The following is a 25,987-nucleotide window of genomic DNA, read 5'->3' on the forward strand; positions in this document are numbered from 1 at the left end:
TGGATTTTTACCACTATGCTGCTTAAAAGGTGTCAAGAAATACAATGTAGTCATGTGAAAAAGTATACGGCGGTTTTCCGAGAAGTCTGATATGAAAAAGAAGCACAAATGGTGCCATTATAGGGTTAACAATGCACAGAACCTCCCAGAACATTCAATTAAAACTGGAGTAAATCAAATTATTTAGAGAAAGGCACAAGACGGATATTAATATTTTTGAGGATTTAGTCCAACTCCAGCTAAAATAACATCCAATGTGATATTTAATCATTTGTAAGCATTCCAGGGTTGCTTCAGAAAATATCAGTGACGTGGCTGCATGGCTAAATACTACACAGGAAGGGTTAATGTATGCAACGTGACCAGAGGGACATTTGCCTTGACCTCAGTACTGTTGTTTACTATCAGAAGATACAAACACTGCAGAGGAGAAATGTGGTCTTTTTCATAACACGTTTTTTGCAGCAGATCATAGAGTAGCATTGTTGCTCTGAACTGTGTTCTTCTGCTGATTTGTTCACGAGGAGCTGCCACGCTTTAACATTCATCCACCGCCTATACGTAATTAAACGTCCACAGCAATTCAGTTAAACAGCAAAGACAGAAATATTTTTAATGACTATCATATCGCATCGAGCTGGATTCGGCATGGCTGAGGAACAACCCCATAGATTGCTGCTCTTTGTACATAAGGAATCCAGCTCGCTTCAGGGAGAAATTTCTCCTTTTTTTTCTTTTTTCTTTGTTTTTCCCCACACCTGTCTTTTTACAGAAGTTTTCACCATCTCCTTTCTCCGGTTTGTCAGCAAAAGATGCTGTGTGAATGCAGTGAGAAACGCTGGGCTGATTCTTCCCTTGCTAATGCTGTTGTCTTTTTGGGAGGGGATGGCTTGCTCTCTTAGGTGTTTTCTCTTGTCATTTATTCCAGCAATGGATCATCCTCAGCCATCTTGGCTGGCTGCATATGCAGATCCATACGTTAATGGCCTATCATCTGTTTGTCTCCTTGTCATATGGGAAAAGTGGCTTTGACTTTAATGGAAATTATTTGCCTGGTTGAGTACTGACAGAACAACTTCATTTGATTATCTGTGATACAGAATCCTTTAATGGACTTACATTCCCTTTCTCTGTACACACACCCACCGTAGAGAGTTTTTCTTGTGTGGCATTTCCCCAGCTTTCTCAGGTCGCTGCACCGAGCCTCCCCAGTGCACAGCTACCTGCAAATCTCAGCAAACCGCTTGCCTCAAAGAGAGACAGCACTGGAAGCATACCTTTGTGGCAAAACCTGACCTTGGAAAACAAAAGTTTAGCTTTTCCCCAAATAAAATCTCAAACAGATGCAAGTATTTAAACCTCAAATACAAGTCTGCTTTGAAACTCATTAGAAATGGAGGAAATCTTGCTTGCTACAGGTTTTAGTGGATTCAGATAAGAGTCTTGGTTCAAACCTGGATATCTGCCACACAGTAGACGGGAATTCTAAAATAATTTGATTTGGTCTTCACCTGAGACTACCAGCTCTGCTTCTCAAACGATGGAGTGATGGGGGTGAGCTGGTAGATACCATGGCTTCTTAAAGGGCAAACTGAGGTCCATATCTGGTCTGCAAGTAAATTGTGCCATGAGGTTGCCAGGATCCCAGATAAATATCTTCCTTACCTGTGTAGACTATGTCCATTCTTCTCTCTTCCTTACTCCTTTTCCCCTGTGTGTTGCAGTGCTACTGCAGGGCAGCATCTTCTGATGTCATGGTGACATGCAGCACCCAGCTGGCTCAGGAGCTGCAGAGCTCATGCACTTTGGGGAAATTGAGTAGCAGTGGTATAAAATCCCTCCTTGGTGTGGGGAATAGAGCTTTGATGGGTCAATGGGAAGCACTGCAGCCACAAATACAGGGAGGTGCGTGCATGTATATGTAGCAGGATGTGTCAGAGCCTGACCAATGACAATATACAGAAAATTAACCAAATATCTAAAAAGGTAATAAAGAATTTGGGAAACATTTAGATTAATATGTAAATGTGAAAGAGCAATGTGTAATAACAGCTGTTTTCCAAGGACTTACTAATCCTTAGGCTAGAACCAGTGTTTCAGGAATAAACAAGCAGTGTCAGAGACATCTTGGTTGAACTGGAAAATTGAAAGTCCAGAATGGCTGTCTGTAGCTGTGCTACATATTACACAAAGCAATAAAGGGTGTTAGTGTCTCCTTGTTTTAACAACAGTCTTCTTGAAAAAAGACTTGTTTTAAACAAACAATTCTTTTTATAAAAGAACAGTAGTGCATAAAAATACGTGACTTCAAGCAAGCTGAGTCAAGGACCAAGTAATACATTGGCTTGCTGTTACGCTGGTTTTGCTTTTGGCTCAGAACTGCCTGATACGTACTCTGTATGTTATTCGTCAGCCTATTTATCTCTGACTTGAGCTCAAGAATGCTTTCAGAAGATCTCTTGGGACTCATCGAGCTCCCAACATCACTGCCCCTTCTGACCAGTCCTTCTGTTTTCATCCTCCCAGTTTGGTTTTGACCTCCTTTGTGTATTACATTTGCAAGAAATGAAGAATGTAAAAAATATTTGCTTTTTGCTGGAGTCCTTGAATTTTTTGTTATTATATAAATACCTAGCTACCTGTTTTGTTTCTTTTATAAAACACTAGCTGTGAAAACCGCTTGTGGCAGTGTTGATGTTGAGAGTACTCAGGGAAGAATATCAACATGTAGCAGCAAATGGATGTGTTCTGCCGAGTTATTGGTTGAAATTAGGTGAGTCACCAAAGGATGCTGCATCCAAGACAGGAAGACAAGGACATTGCATCAATAGGCACTGTTGGCATAGCAACCACAATATTTGTTTGTAATTATCTGGAACTTAACAGAGAAAACAGCAGTTAGGAATAAAAAGATAGCTCACAAAATGCTGCATTTATGCTCACCCAAGCTTAAACCAGATGAAAGGTGAGTGACATCTGAGCACATTGTAGTGTTGCATTAAGTTTGTGAAATAAACCCTCAAGCAGTGAGATTAAATTAGATTACCAGATGAGCCCCTGCTGCAAGGGAGATCACAAAAAAAATTCTGAATAGAATTAAAGAATAGATACTGCAGTATTTATTGTCTTGTGGGACTAAATCCAGGCACACACCCAAATGTTCTCTTTTATTAGCAAAACTCAAATGTTCTGATCTGTAGTGCACACGCTTTTGTGCTGGGCTTGTTTCCACATATCGGTGCTCTACAGGGTGATATTAGAGAGACATATTATTACTCCCTTAATCCATTCCAAATCCACTAAAGGAAAATAAGAACTATCCTTTATTGTCGTGCACTCAGAAATTAAACATTTGCAATTGCACTAACAGAGTGTCTCATTAGGGTCACGTAACCAACTAAATAGAATCTTAAATCAGGAAGTTTTTAGGAGGACTATTTAAATCTTTTAATGAGATCCTATGTTTGAAGTTCTTTCTTAATAGCTAGATAAATCTTTTTTAATGCTTTTGTGTATCTTTCTGTTCCATGCAAGACATTGTTGTGGTTTTTTTCACTTCTGGCATCTCTAAATGACTCTTCAATTGTCTTTCAGGGTTTGTCTTTTCTCTAGCAAACTGTTGGTATACATGAAGAATTAAAAAAAACCCAAAAACGTATTTTCCTATAAGATGGAAGATATAATCATATGGAGGATTAGAAGGGTTACAAGATATTGATACTAGAATAAGTTTATTACTGATGTTTATCCCTACTTTTTCACATATTCTGACTATTTTAACATTTTGTAAGAAAATTATACATAGATTGAAATCTGTAGAGAGTGAAGAATGAATGAGAGCTGGACCCTATACGGTTATAGAGGATTCATGTAGGATACAGAGAACCAGGTTCAAATCCCATGTCCATGTAGCTTCCCTAAACAGAGCCCTCACTGATGGACTGTCGGCGTGGAAGCTAAGAGTGGCTTTGGCTTTTACTACCGTAACCAAAAGCATCCATCATTAAAAAAAAAAAAAAAAAAAAAAAAAAAAAGCAACGAAACTCCCAAAAAAGTCTTGTCCTCAGTTACTTTTTCTGAGGAGTATACCTACTTCATGCATAACCTGTTTAACCAACATAGCCTAGCTTATATTATCCAGTTATGACATGTTTTGCATTTAATTGTCCTTACAACTTTTTGAGCTTTATATAAGTGAATGTCTATAAATAATAAATATATAAGTGAATTTCTATGAATAATAAATAAATAGCTAGCCATCACTTTCACATGTTGCAGTGTTACTGCTACTCAGGAATTTGTAATGCCTCTCAAGTATTGGTGGTTTTTTCCTGGTTATAAAAGTTCACATCAGAATTTCAGCTTAGTTTTTCCCACAGCTGCAAAAAGAATTTTAAACTATGAGTAAAGCTTTCAGACCCACAAGCAAAGTCTAATATGCAGGTTCAATTATTTGTTTTAATCTCATGACTTTTAGGTCTTTTTTTATTAACTTTATTGGGGTGATTTGTGATGCTTGAAAACTTAATCAGCAAAGCTTCGGATCTTTTAAAACAGTATAAATGAGTTAAAACCTAAGTCACTAGGAAACCTAAGTCATTAGATTTTTCTTTGAATGATTCATGTCTTCTAGCAATGTTAGGACAATATTAGGGCAGCACCACTTGTCATCCATCAGTGAGCAGCCAGCAGCGAGCTTTAGAGCCTTCACGAGCTGTTACTAGGACACCAATGAATCCTCATGCTGCAGTAACCAGTATTGTTGCGTGACCATCTAAAGTGTGTGATTCACTTATTGGAATTTTCTCTTGCAGATTGTGGGGGCTGTGGTTCAGAAATAAAAAATGGGCAGTCATTGGTTGCCTTGGACAAACACTGGCATTTGGGATGTTTTAAGTGCAATATATGCGGCAAGCTACTGAATGCAGAGTACATCAGCAAGTAAGTTGAGTGGAGGAGCATTTTCACTCATTTTCAGCATTCTTTTGGTACCAAATAATTAATTCAGTGTTGCGTATCCTTTAGTTTGTGTTTATCAGTGTTTGGAGATATATAAAAGATTAGAGATCATTACCTAAATTATTATATAAATATATGTATTATATAAATTGTATTATATTATGTATTATATGTATTATATAAATTGTATTTTGCAGGAAAATTAAAATTAAGAAAAGTAGAATTTGTCCATTTACCTGGAGTGGGACTTGCCAAAGCTATACAAAGGCAATGGGTGGAGTATGCCCTTAGTTAGCTGTGTTTGACTTTGCTCTATGTGATGCTGTAATGTGAACAAGCAGATATGATCCTTTCCATGTGTTTCACATAAGCAGAAGTGTTCTCAAAAAGTTCATTAAGGAGGTACGTACCATGCTTTTGCACTGCTCCAGGCCCTCGTGCTGTCAGATTTGGACTGAATGTGATGACAGCAATGAGAGGCAGCACAAAGCACACATGCAGACCCAGTCCGATGTGTGGTGAGATACAGGGCTTTCACTGGCCAAGGCACCTGGGATTAATTTCTGCTTCAGAGAACAGTGTTGATACAATGAAATTTTCCTAAACAGCTAACTCAGTCATCAGTGCCCAGAGATGATGGAGTTTCAGAGCCAATGTCCCACTGATTTTCAACAATTCTTTGGATTTAGATTAATACAAGTATAACATTTAATTTCACAGCTTGCGCTGGAGGCTGAGAAAACAATATTTAATAAAAGGGTGTTCTTAAATAAGGTTTTGCATTATCTCAAATGTTATGCTGCTTTGCTGTATTTTGGTACAGTGCTTTTTTGCTTGTTATTTAATAATAAAAACCCCATAAATTGTAAAGATACAGTTATTGTGAAATCCTCTTTTAAAAAAAGCTAAATGCCAAACAAAATAACTCAAGAGAAGAAACATCCTTGCTTCAATTAATTCAATTAATTATTGTGATAACTTATAGGTTAGTCTCTAAGCTATCCAACTTGTATGCTATAAAATTAGTTTCTATGTTTCTCCAGGGAAATGTCGAATAAAATTATGCCTCTGCTAATAAATCTGTCTGATCATGGGCTGTTTTAGCATAGTACGCTAAACATATTTAACTATGTTAATTATGGACCACAAAAATGATCAGAGGGATGAAACACCTCTGCTATGAGGAAAGGCTCAGAGAGTTGGGGTTGTTCAGCCTGGAGAAGAGAAGGCTGCGGGGTGACCTTATTGTGGCCTTTCAGTACTTCAAGGGGGCTTAAAGAAAGATGGGGACAAACTTTTTAGCAGGGTGTGTTATGATAGGATAAGGGGTAATGGTTTTAAACTAAAAGTGGGTAGATTCAGACTAGATATAAGGAGGAAATTTTTTAAAATGAGGGTGGTGAAACACTGGAACAGGTTGCCCAGAGAGGTGGTAGATGCCCCATCCCTGGAAACCTTCAAGGCCAGGCTGGATGGGGCTCTGAGCAACCTGATGTAGTTGAAGATGTCCCTGCTCATTGCAGGAGGGTTGGACTAGATGACTTAAAGGTCCTTTCCAATCCAAACTATTCTATGATTCAAACTTGCACTTTGAAACAGAAGAGTCTCCAGTTTCTTCTGGAGTAATTTATTTTCATTCATTGGTTTAGTGGTCTAAATGTAAAATTTTGTAAAATTGTGGTGTAAATGTAAAATTAACAAATAGGTTCATTTCAGAGCAATAGCCCATGTGTTCTGGTTCTGACTTTTTAGAAGAAAAGCAAAGACTCCTGGTTTTATTATTCATATTCTTAAATTGTACATTATCTTAAATCAGTTGTGGCGGTGAAATAACTGCTCGCATCATGCATGAACGTACTGCAACATCTCTCCTGCTGCTCGGGTTGAAGTCTCTTAGTCATTAGTGGCTTCCAGGGAGCAGGTTCCCAAGTTGGTTAATCCATGACTGTCTTTAAGCAAGTCCAGTCAAGAATGTCAGCAGACATAAGTGTTAATCAAAACTTGGTTTACAGTCAAGATAGTCAGATGAGAAATTACTCTGAAATCTAAGCTAAGTACAATTAAATGATAAAGAGGGAAAGAATAATATGTAGAAATAAGTATTTTTTTCCAGAGCGTGAAACACGTGGAAGAATTTAATGAGTAACACTGTCAAAAGGTGTGAGAGTCTCAGAGACCGAGTGTTGTGACTGGGGGAGAGGCGATGGCTGAATTCAGCGACAAAGCAGCGAAGTGGGATGGTGGTAGACTCTGAAGGGCCAGAATAGTTCATTAACTATTCAGTTCTCTACAAAATTAATAAATACAAGTATTTGGGAGGGGGAAAAGTCCATAAACACCCTGTGAATTGTTGAAGCATTACCAACTTTAACTGTATAATCTCCCAGTAAACCTACCTAAAGCAATCTCTATATGGCCTGTTGTTCTTCCCTAGGGATGGCATTCCATACTGCGAAATGGACTATCATGCAAAGTTTGGTATCAGATGTGACAATTGTGCGAAGTATATCACAGGAAGAGTGCTTGAGGTAAGGAGAACCTGTCATTCAAACACATCTGAAAGTGTACAAACGGACTTGCTCTTTTTGGTCTAGTCATATGCTCACAAATGAGTGTTAATGCAGCAGTTTAATGTGACTTTTGTGAAATACTAGGAACTTTATAATTCTTTTCTGTTTCTTCTCTTAATGGTTCGATAATACACATACTTCCTAAATGGATGTTTGTGGTACTGGAGAACGTTCAGGTATCAGAAGTAATAAGTGAATGGGTTATCAGGCACATTTTAATACTTACACTAAATTCCTTTTTAAATTCTGTTCTTTGATTCTGTTTTATGTTCCCCAGAGTTATGGTGAAGCTGCCGAAAAACTAAATAATTTGAAATATATTTTTGCACCCAGAAATGAGCTATGTTTCAAGGTGGTTTTGAGTTTGTTGTTTTAAAGAGCAAGGAGGTTGTTTTGTGTAGGTGAATGTTTATACTTTATGCAAAAGAGATTTCCACATAACTGACCCAGGTTCAGAAATGGTTCTATTCCTTTGATCTAAGTAGAGTTTATCCTTGGATCTAACTGTATGGTTATCCAATCAATGTTATTACTTATCCACTTTTTCTTTCTGCCCTTTCCCTGTATCTTGTGAAGCCTTAGCAGTCCTGGAGTTAAGAAGAGAGGTTCCCCACCTCACTCGGTTCACTCCTTTCTCTTCGTCAGTTAAGAACACCCGGAGAAGTCCCAAAGGACTTCCACCAGAGAATGATCTGCTAGGAGTCGTACAAAGACTTGACTATCCAAATGGTGGACAATTATAGCTATGGAAGGGACTGAGAAGCAAGTGGAAGGAGACAATGAGTCCATACTAGATGGTGTGGTATGGTGTTAGGGTTAGGCATGGGAGGCTTTTCCATTATCAAATGTTTTTACAGACATCTCAGAAAACAGGCTTCTAATAGGGGATTTGAAAGAGCATAAATAAACAGCTTTCTCAGTATTTACAGACAGCCCTCTCAAGTGGGAGAGGCAAAACAGAAGAAAACATTAAAAAACCTTCAAAAATGTGAGGCGTCACCAGTGGAAGCTGCTACATATTTTCAGAGATGTCAGCCTTTGACACTGAATGACAGGTAGTAAGAGGGGGTGGGCTTTGGAAGGTGAAGCTTATTAACTTACATTTGATGTGATAAAGAAGAGAGAGGTGAATGCAGAGAGAAGAGTGTCACGGCAAAAGCTGTAGCAAATTTGGGGTGCATTTACCCATAGTATGTTACAGGGAGTGATTAATACTAAGATGGGAGAAGAACAGAAGCTCCAATTTCTCTACTGACTCTTGGCTTCACAATAATACTGTTTTCTGTCCTGGTTCTTGGCTTGAAATGTCTGTACAAAAATAATCCTTTGATTTGGTAATATTTTACCTGCAATATGGTTAAACAATAGCATGTGGTGTGATGTGATTAAGAACTGGATCCTTACTGCCTCTGTGGATGATGAAAAGAAAAAACAGTTAAAAAGAAGATTTGTGTAGTAGCAGTGCTGAGTTGGATTTGTGGGACCTGGGGGCACATGTGGCTTTATCTGTTTCTTCTAATTGCTTGGCGAGAGCGTACTGAACAGGAGGAGAGTTCCTTGGTTTTATTATAGATGGACCAATAACAAACTTCCGAAAAGTTAATTCTTTAAAGCTGTTGTAGGAATTTTACCATGACTGATTACATCTGTCATTGTAGTTCTAGGTGATGTTTTCGGTTAGTGCATGTGTGTCCCCCTCCTCTCCCCTTCCCCAGTGTTCCTCTGATGACAGTGCTGTAGCACTGATTCTCTTCTTTCTTTGGTACTGGTGCAGGCTGGGAGAGACTTTGATTGAAGTCTGCGGCATTTAACTGTGGAAAAAATACTCATGCAAGATTCTGAAACCTTTTTTAAAAGATATGAGGAGAAAGGACTTTCACGATCTGTAAAAGCACAGCAGTATCAGATAGTGTCACTGTCGAATAGGAGAGATAGGATGAAGTTAGTGTGAAGCAGGCAATGGATTTGAACAGGTACAATGATATTTAATGTCTGGAGGCTTGTTACAACAACCTGAAAACTTTATGGTCTATAATCTTCTTTCCATAAGATCGTATAAAACAATATGTTGGTTTGTGTGCAACAAAACTAATGAAGCTTGAATATGGGTGAATGTCCTATGTCCTAGCATTCTGCTGTCACGATAGGTCCTGTTCCTCATGAGGTCTCCCAAAATACCTGTTCTCATCCCCTGCGTTTCCCCTTGAAATATCTTGAGAGCTTTCTTTGCATTTCCACTGCCTGTTTACATGGTCAAGAGGTGACACACACTGTGAGGCTCCTTCCACGGTGATCAGCCTGTGATTTCCATGAGCCTTTGGACCTCTGTAAGGGATCAGTTTAAATGGCTCTTGAGTTTCAGTGTTGACCGTGGAGAGCAGTCAGATGAGGAGGTAGCATGCACATCTCATTTCATTAGGAAGCTAGACCAAAAGTCATGACCTAAGCAAACAGATTTGAAAGAACGCAGAGATCGTATCTGTAGCTAACAAGGTTAAGTCATTTGTTGTTTGTCTGCAGCAGACAGACTTCGAAAGGCTTGGAATTGGGGCTGATTCTTCCATCTGTCTGGTATCAAACTCGGTGTGTGTTTGTCACTGGCCAGCTTGCTGGTACGTTTCTGTATCTCCTGGTCAGGAGGACAGATAAAAGAAAAAGTTGCCATGGCTGCTTTTTGTTGTGAGAAGTATTTTTCTGTGGAATTGTCTGGTATCCTGGAACATTTTTCAAAACTTCAGTATTTCTTTTTACCATCTTGAATATAATCTAGAGATACACAGAAATAATAGGTCAAATTGCTGTTGAAGTGGGGGAGAATCTTGACAGCAATACTTATTAGGCAGAGGAATAGTCTCCCAGGGGAGCTGCTGGAAGCTATCACTTAGATCATATTAAAACAAGATTGGACAAGGCACTGGAAAATCTACGTTAGGAAACAGCCCTGCAATGACAAAGGGAGGGACTATATGACCTAATAGGATTTTTTCCATCTCTGATTTCTGTGATAATGTCAGGGGGACAGCTGCTTCCACAATTATTCTGTGCCCAGATTTTATAATATTGTCTGCCTTTCCAACACTTGTTCGTTTTAAGTGTTTGTTCAGCAGAGGAGGAAGGGAGAGTCAACTAGTGTGTTACTGATAACTTGTAAAAATATGGCTGTTTTTGTAGGTTGCCAGCCAAATACAATGATGATTTAGTTACTTAAATTCTTTCTTCAGCCCATTTTCTGAGGGCTGTATTCATTCCATGTAGTAAATGGGCTTAAACACAGGATAGCTCTGTTTATAATTCCTTTCTTGTTTCTTTCTTCCCCTCCAGTCCACCTTGGCTTGCCCCCAGTCTCCCAGGGAACTTGTACTGGGAAAGCTACAAAAGGGACTGAGCAGCTAATTTACGGAGACCATAAATTCTTCTATTGCTTTTAAAGGCAACAGTTTTGCTGTTCTTTTTACAAAAACCCTGCCCACGAGTGCTTTTATGGGCAAGGTTTACTTTGCTTGTGAAGCATACAGAGCACTGTTCAATGCAACATCAGTCCTCTCCTAGAAATTACAATGTTTTATCCTCGACCATATATATTGATAAACCTACCATCTTAAATGGGGAGCAAGCAGTGGCTGGAGTTTACTTTGTAGTTTGGCTTAAAATGCAGTGTGACTGAAAACCTTTAGGGAGAAAAAGGCTTTATTTTAGTGCTTATGCTATAGCTCTGTTCCCAATCCAGCAATAGCTAAAATCATGCAATAACACAGAACATTAACACATTTTAAAATAACAAGCTATTGATTTTTATAACCAGCCATTTCCCTTTTGTTGTGTTGCAATCTATTTCTTTGCATTTGGCACTAAAAATATTTTTTTCTCTCTTTTTCTGTCACAAGCAGTTATTTATTAATTAAAATTGCAACTTGTGCTAATGAGCATATCATAAAAATAGACAGAAGAAGTGTAATTGCCTTTTTTCTAAAAATATACTATATTTTGCATGACAATTCAGAGCCTGATACAAACCCCTTTCAATCAAGAAAACGCTTTCCATTTGTTTCGTGATCTTTAATCAGTCTTCTAGCTGTGTTTTGCTCGGAGGAGGCGGAGGAGGGTTGCCTGCCTCCCGGTCCTTCCCACACGACGAGCCGTGCAGGGCCTTGGAAGGCTGTTGATGTGCGTGGAGGAGCTGTGTGACAGCCCGTGACTCCTCCTGGTCTCCTCCTGGGGAACATGCCTGGGTTTCCTTAACATCCGATACTTAGAAACTCCATTCCAGCAAATGCTCTGTTTGTAAGTGGTCTCTGTATAGGTATTAATTCTTCTGATACAGACTGATTTTTAGCTTTTTTGATCTTCTCCCCTTTAATCGAGGATTTAACTCTGAGGAGAATTTATAGAGAACAGTCTTAGTTCCTCCCAACTTTTGTGTTGCAAAACTGAATGAGCCATATTCTCTTCTGCTCATAAAGTCAGCTCGAGGCTCTTCTGGTGATGCTGGTGGACCTTCTCACCATCTGTTCGCAGCTGGAACCACCTTCTCTCAGCATGGATGGACATTGTACTCCAGATGATGCCTCCCCACTACCTTGTGCAGTGATAGTAACCCCTTGCACTGTTTCTAAAGAAAATACTTTCCCTGGTATGTCTTGCACTGAGTGTGGTTTTTTTTCTGTGGCTTCGTTAACATTGACTGCCTGTAGCAAGGTACCACTTGGTGGGAGGGTTTTTCTTCATCTGCTGTTTCAGCTAATGATATTATTAGAGGAAGCCTAGGTTGTTAGAAGAAGCCTTCATATCCAAAGATAACCTTCTGGGGATGTTTTGATGGCAAATGCGGTATAGGCTGTGAGGGGATCGGGTGTGATTGCTTGGATAGGCAACTGCAGCTCAGTGATGGCCAGGCTTAGTTGCCTCTTAGCAGGCCTCCACAACCAAGTGTACTGGTAGCTGATGAACAAACTGGATTTCTGACGCTACTAGCTGGTGTTTTGAATTTCATGTGAATAAAAGTTGACAATGTAACAAGTTGGAAGTTATGCTTTTGGAGAGGTCTCTTGGGGCTTCTGTAAGCACTGAGGGGTATTTTCAGCACTTGACTTATGTCTACAACTGTCCCGTGATTTACAGCTACACGACTGTGGTGTAAATGTGTCCTACGAGTGCTGGTGAAAACGGCTGTATCGCATACTAAACAGAAAGATGGGTCCAACTGCTGTATCTGACATCCTAACATGGCAGCATGGCACTCAGTGTACGTGGGGGAAGAAAGGGTTAACATTTTTCTGGTTTACATGTATGTGTAAATGTCTAGAAAAGCATAATCAATATTTTTTTTTAAATCTGTTCATCATAACTGTATGTTACTTTAAAATAAGGGAACAAATGCAGTAGGCACTAGACAGGAATGAGACTAGAAATGCCAATTATTTATATGTCGATTAAATGCCACTTATACCTCAGTGACTTATTAATTAAAATATGAATCTTATTTTTTTACTTTTTGTAGTTTGCTTTTTGCTTTGCCCTAGGGTTGAGCTGCTTTTGTTTGCACCCACATCTACTTTGTAAATCAATTGCCTTTCCCTTTGCAAAAGTCTCGGTATAGCAGAGAGACGAGACTAATTCTTTGCAGCAGGGTGTACAAATTTCTGCCTGCAGTATGGAAGAATGGTTCATTCTGAAATGTCTGTTACCCTGCTGTTTCGCTAACAACAAAACCTAGTGATGTGTGAAAGGTACTTGAGGAGCTTGTAATATAGGCATTAGTACTGAAACGTGCAATAAAAGCGGCTCTGTCTATACGAAGGAAGGGTTTCCAGTAGCATGGGCAGCCTTGCGAAGGCTGTCAGAGCAGAAAAGGATCCAAGTGTCAGTGCTAGTCTTCAGTGAGAAACTGCTCTCTACGCCAGTTTTCTCCCATCACAAGAGAAGAAGGAAAACTGTTGGAAAGGATACATCTAAATAAATCAGCATTAGCTCTTGCAAAAGGAAACCATCTAAGGTAGGAAACATTAACTAGTACTTTCAATGCATAGTGTTTGCAGAGATGCAAGGCATTTTGCAGCTTGAGAACAGTCTCTGTTTTGGTGCCACTTGCATTCATATGAGGCTTCTGGTTTGCAAAGGCAGGTTAATCATCAGTGCATAGTATCTGAACTTGGCTGGGTAAGTGTTAATTGACAGTTGACTTAGACTTTCTGCTTTAAAACAGGCATCATTAAAAATACTATCAACAAGCATATAAATAGCAATGCAAATGTATTTGACCTTAGCTTTTAGCCTTTTCTGTAGTCCATTTGTATTGTTTTAGATACATTCACCTTATCTTTCTCCCACCTTCATCCTTTCCTTTTTTCAACCACCTCTTCTCTCCAGAAAGAGATACAGAGCTACACCTATCCATATTTACTAACATCTGAGCTGTTAAAACCTCACAATAGTTGATATGTCAGGAAAAAACAGTACATATTAAAAGGAACTGTTTGCATAGGTTTTACCCTGTAAATCAGTTTTTAGGTTTATTGAGGAAGAGCACTGAGTAGCATTTGGTGGTAGCTTAAGCCTATTACATTTTTACCAAAGTAAGGGATTCTGCAAACTATTTCTGAATAACAACAACAGGGAAGTTCAGAATTTGAGGGCAACTGGTTGATAGCAAAGAAAATTACTATTGTAGGTTTTGTGGTTGTTTTGTTTGTTTTTTTTTTAAGTTGCTTGCTTGCTTTTTTGTTGAGGATTTCTCTTGTATGTATGGAAAAAGTCCCTGGTAGTGCTGCTGTGCATTTGTGCCTGCATGGGTTTCTATGTGTTAGAGTTTTAGTGCGTAGTTTCACTCTTGAGCCTGGCAGACAGGTGAATGGTGTCCACTGCCCTTTCCCATTATACAAAAATGTAATACCAGTTAACTATCTTAAACTGTCTTAACTGATTAATTAAAGCATCAAAGCAGTGATTCCAGTAGTCACTGTGATACCTTCTGAGCCTCAGACACAAACAGCATACAGTATGGCAGTTGCAATGCCTTTCTAAGCAATGTGTTGCTGTGGTGGTGCATTATTATCTAGTACTATTTGCCGGCATTTGAATATTTTGACAATGTGAAACGTTGCACTTTTGGGATGTCTTCAATTCCTCATCCTATTACTTTGCATAATTTCTTTCATTTCTGGTGGTCTTCTGACTCGTGCCTACCCACGATCCAGCCAACAGCACAAGTGCCTCCCTCCAGCCCTCTCCGGTAACCATGACAGTGGTGCAGCAGTAAGTGCACTTAGTGACAATTGGCTTTGTTGATGAAGTATCTCTCAGATGCTCTGGCCCATGTGACAATGGCTTGGTGTGTCTGCTAATAGCAGGAAAGCAGCCTATGTGACTCGTTTCTTGTATTTTTAAGATTTTTTTTATCCTGTCAACATTCAGAATTTTTTGTGCTTCTTCAAATTTCTTTTTTCCCCTGAAAGTAAGGACTTCTGAATGGTACCTTGAACTAGAAATGTGTGGACGAGTCTGAAAGTAGCAACTTCCTACTTCCAGGAAGGACTATTAATGTCGGTTCTGCATATGACAGCAGCATTTCCAGTCCCAGCTAAATTTGGGGATCCAAAATATCAGTCCTTAGTCAGGCACAGAATGAGAGACAGCTTCTGTCCTCAGATGTTTGCAGCCTGGATCACCACGACCAGTGTGAAAAGAGCTGTGTCTGCTTCATCTGATAAATCATGCTGCCTCTCCAGGGCTGTTCGGTGTTGGTTGCAGCTTCATTCTTCCCATCTGAAATGGATGGGCTAAATCCACAGCTGCAAAGTCAAAAAGGAAGGGGAATACATCTGCAAGTCATCTTTCTCCTTCGCTCCCTCTCCCTAGCAAGGGATGGCAGAAGTGAGAGCCAGCTGCAGCTTGTCTTGGCCCGTAAGTGGGTTTTAAAGAGTGGGAGAGGAAAGTGGAAAAGAAATGAAGGAGGCTGTTGAGCAAACGGAAAACAGAAGCCTCTTCCAGTCTCAGTGGGTGGCAAGAAAAATTTGCAAAGCCGAGAAGAAAAAGACAAAAGGGGCAGATCACTCATTGCATAACAAAAGGAACTGAGTGCAAAATCAGTGATTTTAAGCATTTTGGTTTACAAGATCATGTACCAAATTCTGTAGAAAAAATGCACTATTGGCGTTTTCCAGCTTTTGCCTGACTGTTGCAGGGCTGAATTTGCTCCCGAGTCAGAACTTGGTTGCAGATGTCACAGAATGAGATTACAGTTACAACAGTGCTGATTTTTCTTTCTAGTATTTCTTAATTATTCCCTTTAGGGTTTTTTACTTATTCTTTTATTTCTCCCACAAGCATTAGAAACTTCTTCTGAGAGTCCAGTATATAGTAAGTTACTATCATTCTGAAATAAATGTCCCCGTTGGTACATTCGATCTGCACTTTATACCTGGAAGACTAAAGAGTGTGTGGGAGGCAGTAAAAATGACTCAAATGTGGGTGGGAAGTCTCAAGGCTCTGCAAAGTACAGCGGGATGAGCCAGAATGAAGACAATATGAAATAACCGTACATGTGAGACAGCTAAAGCTGTAAGTCATGCTGCAGGTGCATGTATTGAACATTTCACATGACTGTTTCTTGGCATCTAGTGGGATGATAAATGAATCCAGTAAGGAGAAGATGAGGAGAAGGATTGATTCAAAACATTACACTACATTTGCGCTGGTGTAAACCCCATTGAAAACGGTTCATTTGCCCTGGCACACTGCTGAGGTGACTCAGTGGTGAGTCAGGTCCACTGTGACTAAGAGAATTAGTAGGAGTTTTCCTCCACATAATTCTCTCTTTGTCTCCTGGCTCTCACACTTTTCTCTCCTCAGCACTGTTGTATAACATAAGCAATTTTGCCAAATACGTTTGCCTTGATAATGTTGCCTGTCCCTTCATACCCAGTAGATGACATGGCAGCTGTTTACTAACTTAACCAGTATTGTATACACTATTACTGAGTAATCCTTCAAGTTCTTCTGTAGCATATGCAAAATTCTAGCTGTGCTATAAATATGAATGGAGATTTTATGTGGTTACACTTAAAGCTGGTAACTGAGCACAGTCTTCTACTCCAAGCAGCAAAGGTTATCTGATTTTCTGAATATCATCACTCTGTTTTGAAAATACCCCATAGAATCAAGTTCATGGAGCAAGTATAGTCCACAGAACAAATATGCCACTATGTGGATGCAATGGCAGAGTTGTGAGTGTGCGGCCATTGAACAACACCTGATGGTGCCATGCTGTACACCTTCTCCAGGGTACTCTTGACATAAGGATAGAAGGACAACCACGTGGGCCCTGGATTTTACACAGCCTTTAGGATTAAACTCACATCGCACAACCTCATGTTGAAGTACTGGCCAAGAACGAGAGGGTTATATTACCAGGTGGGAATAAGCAAGAACAACCCCTGATTTCAGCCTAGTAGGTGGAATAACTTGATAGGAAGATTTTCTGGGCCAGTTTTGTGCTGTTAGGTCAGAGAGTTTTTAAATAACAACTAATCTAGTTCTGGGAACAGGAACTAGAATCTTAGCTCAGCCAAAGTCAAGGAACTGCATTTACTTACAGAAATTGTGAATTTGCCTCCATAAATCAGTGCAGTGGGCTGCACTGGTTGGGCTATTTAAAGTTGAAATGCTGTATCTTGTTCAAAAACTTTATTAAATTTCATAAAGATAAATATCTGGAGTTCCTTTTTATACCTGTATTTCAGTATCAGTTTGCTGTACATTTCCGCCACCTCAGAAAAAGAACAGTTCATTCACGTAATAGTTTGATACCCCAGTAAAATCAGTCATCTGGGTAATGAATAAGTATAAACAGGATGAATTAAATATCGACTAAAGGAGTTCAGTGGTTTCCCACCTTTTTTGATTTGCATACTCTGAAAAAATTTCCCAGTGAAGGTACGTACTCCTCAGTGTTGAATTTAAAATGATAGATAATGAACTTCCCTTACCCCATGTTAAGGTGTTTTTATCCTCAGATCTACTTGTATGAATCCATGGACATTAGCTGAAAGCAGTAGGAGATTCATTTATCAAGAAGTTATGTCTTGATTTTATGTTCTGTTTCATTATAATGTATATCAAGCACATCATGATTTATTTCGATGTCTTATATTCAATTATAAGTGCTTGGATATGCATATGGGATATCTGGGGTCCTGGTGGGCAGTCGGCTAAACCTGAGAGCAGTGTGCCCTGGCAGCGATGAAGGCCACCAGCATAGAGGGCAGTTTCAACAGGAACACAACCAGTAGATTGAAGATAACCCCTTTTATTGAGCATTTGCAAGACCACATGTAGGATACTGCATCCAGTTTTGTGCCCTCCGATACCAAAAGGCACTGATTAACTGAAGCTAGTTTGGTGGAGGGCCACTATGACAGTTGAGGGGCTGGAGCACATCTCCTGTGAGGAGATGCTCAGGGAGCACGACTTGTCCATCCTGGAGAAGGGATAGCTTCAAGGGGACCTAATAGCAGCATTGCCATACCTACAAGGAGGCCTTCAAGGGTGTGGAGACAAACTCCTTACTGAGGTGCATGGTGGGAGAGCAGGAGATGACTGTCATAAATTGAAAGAGGGGAAGTTCTGACTGGATAAAAAGAAAAAAAAGAATCACTGTAAGGATAACTAAGCACTGGAGCAGTCTGCCCAGAGGTTGTGCAGTCTCCATTGTTGGAGTTTTTCAATATCTGACTGGACAAATACCTGAGCAGACTGGTCTGAATTAAGTGCCAGCCCTGCTTTGGGCAGGAGGTTGGATTAGATGACTTCCTGAGGTCCTTTCCAACCTGAATTATTCTGTCATTCTGTGGTGCACTTGCACACTTCCTGACTTTAAACTGAATTATATTTCTACTATTAGCTGTTTTACAAAGTACACCTGAAGAAATCTCAGTTCCCTGTAATGAATGAATGTGAATGTCCATGTGAATGAAAATTATTCAGGAAATGGAGACAAAGTATAGAAAAGAGAATAATTTATTGTCTCGTTGAAGTTTTAAACTTCTGCCCATCACTACCTAAGTATTTTTCCCCTTGCCATCCCAAACAAATAGTAACTCCCTTTCACTTAAAAAGATAGCAGCAGTCAAGTCGTATGTCTTTCATAAGAGCTTTAGTCTTTCATTTCAGAGTGAGAAGCAGCCTGATGGAAAGGCTTATTGATTGTCGTTGGTTTTGTGCTTTATTCTTTTTCCCTTTGCTTGAACAGGTGGTTGTCTGGTGAAGACGCAACTCTCCAACGAATTTGTTCCATGTGAAAAGCTTTTAACTAAGAACGCTTTATACCAGTCTTCTGTTGGCTTTGTTTCTGGCCCATGCAGCTGCACCATGCCTTGGCATACCAGCAAGCTCAGTGTTTTGTAGGCTGACTTTCATTATCTTTGTTCAGGATAGGATACAGTTAGGACTTCATTTGGAGATTTTAGAGTATGAGGATGTCAGGATTTGGACCTACCTCAATAGGTAACACTCAGTGGTAATGCACTATTACAGCAACCTGTTATACCCTTAAAAAGGAAAATATTCTTTGATATGATTGAATCATTGCAGCAGTCTAACCTTTTCCACTTTGACAAATTCTTTACTCCCAGCAGCAGCAGATGTCCATTGCTGCTGTGCATTTTGATAATGAGATAGATTCTGCGCCTCCCCCCCCCCCGAAAAAGTTTACTGAAAGTTTTTCGTTCTCAGGAAAGGAACCAAATAGTTACAAGTTTAACGCATTAAATGATTTTGTCTACTTTCTTTCTTCCCTCTAAATTGGAGGGATATGGATTTGATGGGTGGACTGTTCAACGGATGAGGAATTGGTTGGATGGTCACATCCAGAGGGTAGTGGTCAATGTCCAGATGGAGATCAGTGACAAGTGGTATCCCTCAGGGGTCCATACTGGGACCAGTACTGTTTAATATCTTCATCAATGACACAGACAGTGGGATCAAGTGCACCCTCAGCAAGTTTGCAGATGACACCAAACTGAGTGGTGCAGTTGACAGCCTGAGGGACGGGCTGCCATCCAGAGGGACCTGGACAAGCTTGAGAAGTGGGCCTGTGTCAACCTCATGAGGTTCAACAAGGACATGTGCAAGGTCCTGCACCTGGGTTGGGGCAACCCCCGGTATCAGTACAGGCTGGGGGATGAAGGGATTGAGAACAGCCCTGCGGAGAACGGCTTGGGGGTGCTGGTGGATGAAAAGCTGGACATGAGCTGGCAATGTGCACTTGCAGCCCAGAAGGCCAACTGTATCCTGGGCTGCATCAAAAGAAGCGTGGCCAGCAGGTCAAGGGAGGTGATTCTGCCCCTCTACTCCACTCTGGTGAGACCCCACCTGGAGCCCTGCGTCCAGCTGCAGAGCCCTCAGCACAGGAAGGACATGGACCTGTTGGAGCAGGTCCAGAGCAGGGCCACAAAAATGGTCAGCGGGATGGAACACTTCTCCTATGAGGAAAGGCTGAGAGAGCTGGGGTTGTTCAGCCTGGAGAAGAGAAGGCTACAGGGAGACCTTATTGCAGCCTTTCAGTAAAGAGGGCTTATAAGAAAGATAGGGACAAACTTTTTAGCAGGGCCTGTTGTGACAGGACAAGGGGTAGTGGTTTTAAGCTAAGGAAGAGTAGATTTAGACTAAACACAAGGAAAAAATTTTTCGCCATGAGAGTGATGAAACACTGGAACGGGTTGCCCAGAGAGGTGGTAGATGCCCCATCCTTGGAAACATTCAAGGTCAGATGGGATGGGGATCCAAACCATAGAATCATAGAATCGTTAAGGTTGGAAAAGACCCTTAAGATCATCGAGTCCAATGGTTAAAAAAATTTATTTTTTTTTTTTGGCTCCCCGTCAGGGAACAACCTGATGTAGTTGAAGATGTCCCTGTTCATTGCAGGGGGGTTGGACTAGATGACCTTTAAAGGTCCCTTCCCACCCAAACTATTGTATGATTTACTACCTACTTTACTAAGTGAGTAATGCAGTGAGATAAGATGTATGTAGGCTTCACTGGTGAGAGAATCATCAGAAATCTTGAGTCTTCTTTCCAGGACTCAGCTCGTGCTTTGAGCTCTAGGCTGCTCTGGTTCCATCCCTCATGTGTCAATCCATAAGCAGTTGTCGTTCATCAACTGCAGTAAAAATGACATCAGTCACACTCCTAGCAATGGCATGAGAGGCCAGACAAGCAATGTCATTGTTATAGAGTTACAATTATTATACATATCATCTTTTATATATTCTACCACTTCATCAGTTATTGCAGCCATAGCCAGAGAATGAGCAGAGGTTTTTGCTGAGCTGTCTGCAGTAATGTAGTATCTTTTTCCTGCGTGATGACAGCTAATTTAAAACCCAACCTTAACTAGTTAAGGTTATTCCTTCCGGTATGAATTACTCTGGTTTTGCTAGTGTTGCATGTTTGCCAGGCCTGGTGTTCATACTGCATTGCAGACTTTAGAATAACACCCCTTACGGTCTTCAAATTGTGCTTTAAATGATGTGATTCACATTTGTCCCATCAGGTTCATTCTTCTTTTATCTAGTTCAAGCCCTGAAGTTATGAGAAATGAGAAAAGGTGGTTGTATGTACGTTGTTGCAGAGCTTTCCGGTCCTGTTTTAAGTGAAGCATGGGTTTACTTGTCGACGTGCTGTGGGACAGGTAGCAACACTGTGGTGCCCTCCATGCTTAGGACAGGGAGTGCGGGGAGGTCCTCAGCTCCGCTGGGAGAACATTCCTCACATTGACCAGGCCCAGAAGGCTCTGCCTGCTGCACAGAGGAGATTTACTATTCAAAGCTGTCCCTCATGCCTAAAGGGAATGAAGTAATTCATAATACTTTGTCTCAGACTGTTAAGGACTGTTTTGACTCTGCCTTTAAATTACACACCAAGACTTTAACTCGGTGATTGTGGAAAGCTGGTGTAGTCACTTGAAGAGAAATTAAACTGTTGGTAGTGTACTGTGTTCCTAAGAACATGCTTTGCTATTCAGGTTTGAGGAAATCTCAGTTGAGGATTAATCTTTAAATTGATTTTCATAACAATACTATCTTCACATCTGGATGCCTGGGCACAAAGACCTGGTGCAGTCTTGAAGCAAATATAGGATATTGAGAAGGTTTCTTACAGTCTACCACTTGAGCCATAAGAGACCTCTCAGAGATGAATGTTGCTTCTTCTGTGCTATGTGTGTGTTTATTAAACACTGAGACAACAATCTGTCAAACTAAGCTTTCAAACTGTGCAAAGAAGAAGTAACCATATGGTTAGGAATTTGTTTGCTGCATTAAACTCCCTCACATGAATATAACCAAGAAAAGAAAAAATAACAAGGCCATCATTACAACTAAACTGAAAACATAAAACAGTTGGTGCCCTAAGCTTATAAAATTTCTGGGTTCTGCTGGAACCGATTGTTCATCTATGAGATGAAGCCTCTGAAATAGTCTGAAGAGAGAGGAGAAAGGGGCACTGATGAAACCCTTGCTGGCATGTACCCAGGTGGGGTTATACTTCACATTCAGACCCCACACACCCAGGTCTGAATATAATTTATGGTATCTAATCAGGCTAACTGTATAAACATATCAGGGAATATTATTAGTTAATTCCTGCATCAAGTCCCTAGCCTCAGATTCAGCTATCACCTCTCCTTTAGAAAGATGGTATGGTCTGTTTTAAATACATAAAGTGTTGAAGAGTCTGCCATGTCTTGTCTTCTGTGCTTTGGTTAGAAGAGGGACATCATAAAAAATTCTAAAAAGGGGGAACAAAGACGACTGTCAGCAGTTAGAGTTATATGAAGAGTTTAAGTATGTTCCATTTTAGTTCAGAGGTAATTATGCAAAATCCATTGGAGTTAGCTGGTGTGAGCATCAACAAAAGGATTGCTACACCTTTTCCTCCTGATTTTTCTGTTATAATTGTATCTAAATTATAAAAAGAGGTCTCTCTGTGCCATTCTGCAGCTAGTTGATATTACTTAATCTACAGAGTTAATTAAAATGATGTATTTGGTTATGCTGTTAAATTTAGGGGAATAGATTTTATTCTGTGGTGCATCCAGGTTATCTGAGAATGTGTTCTGGCAGTTTATTTTAGCAAAGGAGTAATTGAATTCCCCTAGAGAGTGTTAGCCTGAGAATTGTATCAGCTATGCTAAATCAATTGAATTATTGAGGCTATGCATTGCTTAGCTATGCTTGCGCAGTACAAATCTTCCAAGGGAAATTATATTTCTTTTCAGCTTGATATTCCAAATTTAACTTTATCTCATGATAGTTAAATAACCTTCTGTGCTTAAACACCTGCACTCAGTCAAGCAATTTTAAACCTGAGGTTTAAACCCGATACTGATACATCACAGTCTGATACTTTAAGGTGTCAACACAAGTAGTAGTGACCATTTTCTTCTAAAGTTGCAGAAATCAGCCAGCAGTCTGCACAAAGGACATCATAAAAAGAAGAGTGAACTGGAACAAAGCTGTTTTCAAAATGGCAGTTCTGATGTGATGCATTGCTCTTCCGTATTGCTGATTTAAAATACAGCAACAGGTTTTCAGGGGTGAACCAAGTCAACACTGATGAAGGAAAACCAGAGATTCTTTAACCTATATTTATCACAGTCCTGTAGTTGATACTGTGAATGGTAAAATAGCCCCCAGACACAGATTATGTTCTTTAGTATGAATACCTCTGAAGGCTTCGACATTCGGTCAATGGAAAAGAGTAAGACAAGTCATCCCTGTAGTAACAGTGTTAAATTTCTGGATTAATAGATGGGGGATTTACAGTGCAATGCTGTGAGAGCATATTTACACGCTGAAGACAGTGAGGCAATACTTGATAGTAATTTCTTAAAGATAGGCTCAATGCCCTTTTAAACTTCCAGATAAACAGGCTATGAGACATTCTACATGGACCAATATTTGCTCATTTTTAACTCCAGGAGAACTTCTACTGAAGTCAGACTTCGCTTAACTTTAAGTTAAACTTAGTTTAACTTAGCTCTAAGCTTTAGACTTACTTGCTCTCCTGGCTTTTGTTGTAATGGAAGTGGCATTGAGCTTAAGCCCAACCATAGGCAGTTCTGTCTGTCACAGAAGACTGAGGGTTCAAAGAGGAGGAAGGAGATGTCAAGATTTGGCTTTCAGTTCTGTAGGGGTTTTGAAGAGTGAAGAGTGCTGGGCGCACGTGCAAGAGCCGGCTTTGGGCTGTTGAACTCTGTTTTGTGAGAGTGATCTGAAAGATGGGGTAGGGGTGCAGTTTGGAGGGGCTGGCTCGCATCGTTCACTCAGAACAGCACAACTCCCTGAATTCTATTTTTGTCACTGGCTCAAGCCAACATTGCCTTGGTGTGCTACTGTCCTTGCCTGTGGGATCAGAGCTAACAAGTTTGCCCACAGTTGGCCATAGAATTGAATTTTGGCCAAGCCATGAAAATTGAGTCCTGCATAAATCCCATGATCCAAGAATCTTGGCTTTCTTTTCTGATACTCACTTGAGGTTAACTTCACCCTTGTCTGTGTTACACATTGATGTTCTGACATAGTCAAGCCCTTGCTCCTTTTAGCAGGTAGATGTCTCTTGAAAAACACGCTGAGGTCAATGGTGAAACAGTTTAAATAAATGGGTAATTGAAAATCTAAATTTATGAAAATTGATGAGTTACTAAGCTGTTCTGAACAAATTTAGGGCTCAGTCCTATTCTCATTCCAATCAATGAAAATGGTGGTATTAAATTACAAGGATTAATCTCAGAACAATTGGCAAAGCTCCTGGCTTGTCTACGTGAGGGATTTAGTGCACAGTATCCAAAAGTGGCAGCTCTGAACTTACAGTCCTGTAGGCACACCACACACATTCCTCATAGAAACCCTTTAGCACCCGTTACCTGCAAGCCACTTTCAAAGCACATGCAAACATTCCTTGAACAAGATGGTTCTTGCTGTGCGTTAAGAGTATATGTTCAGTGGGATCATGAAGAACATACAGTGACTTGCAAATGCATGCTCAAGGTTATGACCTCCCAACTTCCGTCTGCAGGTGAACCCTACGCTACCTCGCACTTGGTGCACAGTATGGTTGTCTACAGGGAAAATGTGTTCACTGTATAGAATTGTTTCCATTCTGTAAATTCAGAGAGTTAACTATTAAACATCAACTTTTTTGTGTGGGCAAGACCATAATTACATTTTAAATGATTAATTGTCTATAATCAAAAATAAGCATTGTGGTTTTAGGAGATTGTTGAGCTAATTGGCATTAACTAATTTATTCTAATTAGTCATATTCTAGAGGATGAAAGAAAAACTCCTCATAGTAAAGCTGCTAAAATGATCACTATACTTAATCATCTCTACCTTTTTTCCCAAACAGGCAGGAGAAAAACATTACCACCCAACGTGCGCACGATGTGTCAGGTGCAGTCAGATGTTTGCAGAAGGAGAAGAAATGTATCTTCAAGGTAAAAACAAACAAAGATACAAAAAAAAAGCCCAAACCCAAACCAGTTATGCTTGACAGCATGGCCCTCTTGCCTGTACCTTCTAGCATGACTGAGCTGTTTTGCACATATTCTCACTTCATACCTGCCAAAGAAAGTGAAGAATGCAATGTGTAGGCTAAAGAAAAGTAAAAACAAACCCATGTTGCTTCTTACTCACTATTACTTCTCTCTCAGTTCAAATCCAATAGCAAGTGTCAATCACATAAAGGATGAGTGGTAGCAGTTACTTCCTGCAGATGGAAGTACTTGACAGTGAGCATTATAAAATTTTCCATTTACTGAAAAAATGTCGATTTTTCTGCAGTGATAAATGGTCCAGATGAAAGTTAACACACATACGGGACAGCAGGTTTCCTAAAGCAGCCCTAATCCAGTTCTGTACCCATTGCCCATTTGGGTACAAGGAGAAAATCTGAAGGTCCTTTCCTGAATTCCCCTCAGTCAGACCTAACTGCCTTCAGAGGGTGGAGAAGAGGGTGCCATGGAGCTGAAGCCCTTACCAGACAATATGCCTATACTTTATACAGCCATAAGCTTGCATCGCTTAGGAGAAAGCTATGCAGGGAGAAATTCAGTCTTTCTTGTCAGGGAATTTCAGTGGTAATAGAGAACAACTTGCATAATAATTTATTCAATGAAAAAAAAAAGTTATTTAACATAGATATGAGCTAAAATCTGTATTTCATCTATAGCAACTTTTAGCTGTACTAACCTGATCAAAGAAAACAATGTCTACACAGTTAAATACAGGGTCAGACACCAGAGAAAATGAAGGCTTTTGCCTATGTCTTTGACTAGCAGTATCTTTTCAAAGGAAAACAGAAAAGAGAAACTCAGTAGGATGTGGGAATTGCAAGGCTGGTGTATTATCCTAAAATCACATGCTTGCCCAGATCTGTACTACAACTTTGCAATTGTCCAC

General features: G+C 40.0%; 1 protein-coding gene across 11 annotated transcripts in view; it reads left to right on the forward strand.

The window, feature by feature from the left end:
* The window catches only part of ABLIM2 (actin binding LIM protein family member 2), a 147,336-nt gene that overhangs the window by 65,351 nt on the left and 55,998 nt on the right, over positions 1-25,987 (forward strand). For 10 of the 11 annotated variants that reach the window (XM_087736499.1, XM_087736502.1, XM_087736504.1 and 7 more), the window contains exons 5-7: positions 4,815-4,941; positions 7,394-7,487; positions 24,936-25,023. In XM_087736499.1, the coding sequence (XP_087592625.1) occupies positions 4,815-4,941; positions 7,394-7,487; positions 24,936-25,023 (309 nt within the window). Of the gene's footprint in view, positions 1-4,814; positions 4,942-7,393; positions 7,488-13,210; positions 13,522-24,935; positions 25,024-25,987 lie in introns of those variants that run through there. The other variant, XM_087736510.1, reaches the window with a different exon arrangement.

The sequence above is a fragment of the Nipponia nippon genome, unplaced genomic scaffold (genome assembly GCF_047370975.1).
Source record: "Nipponia nippon isolate SJK-2023a ecotype South Korea unplaced genomic scaffold, ASM4737097v1 scaffold_6, whole genome shotgun sequence".
NCBI classification, from domain to species: domain Eukaryota; kingdom Metazoa; phylum Chordata; class Aves; order Pelecaniformes; family Threskiornithidae; genus Nipponia; species Nipponia nippon.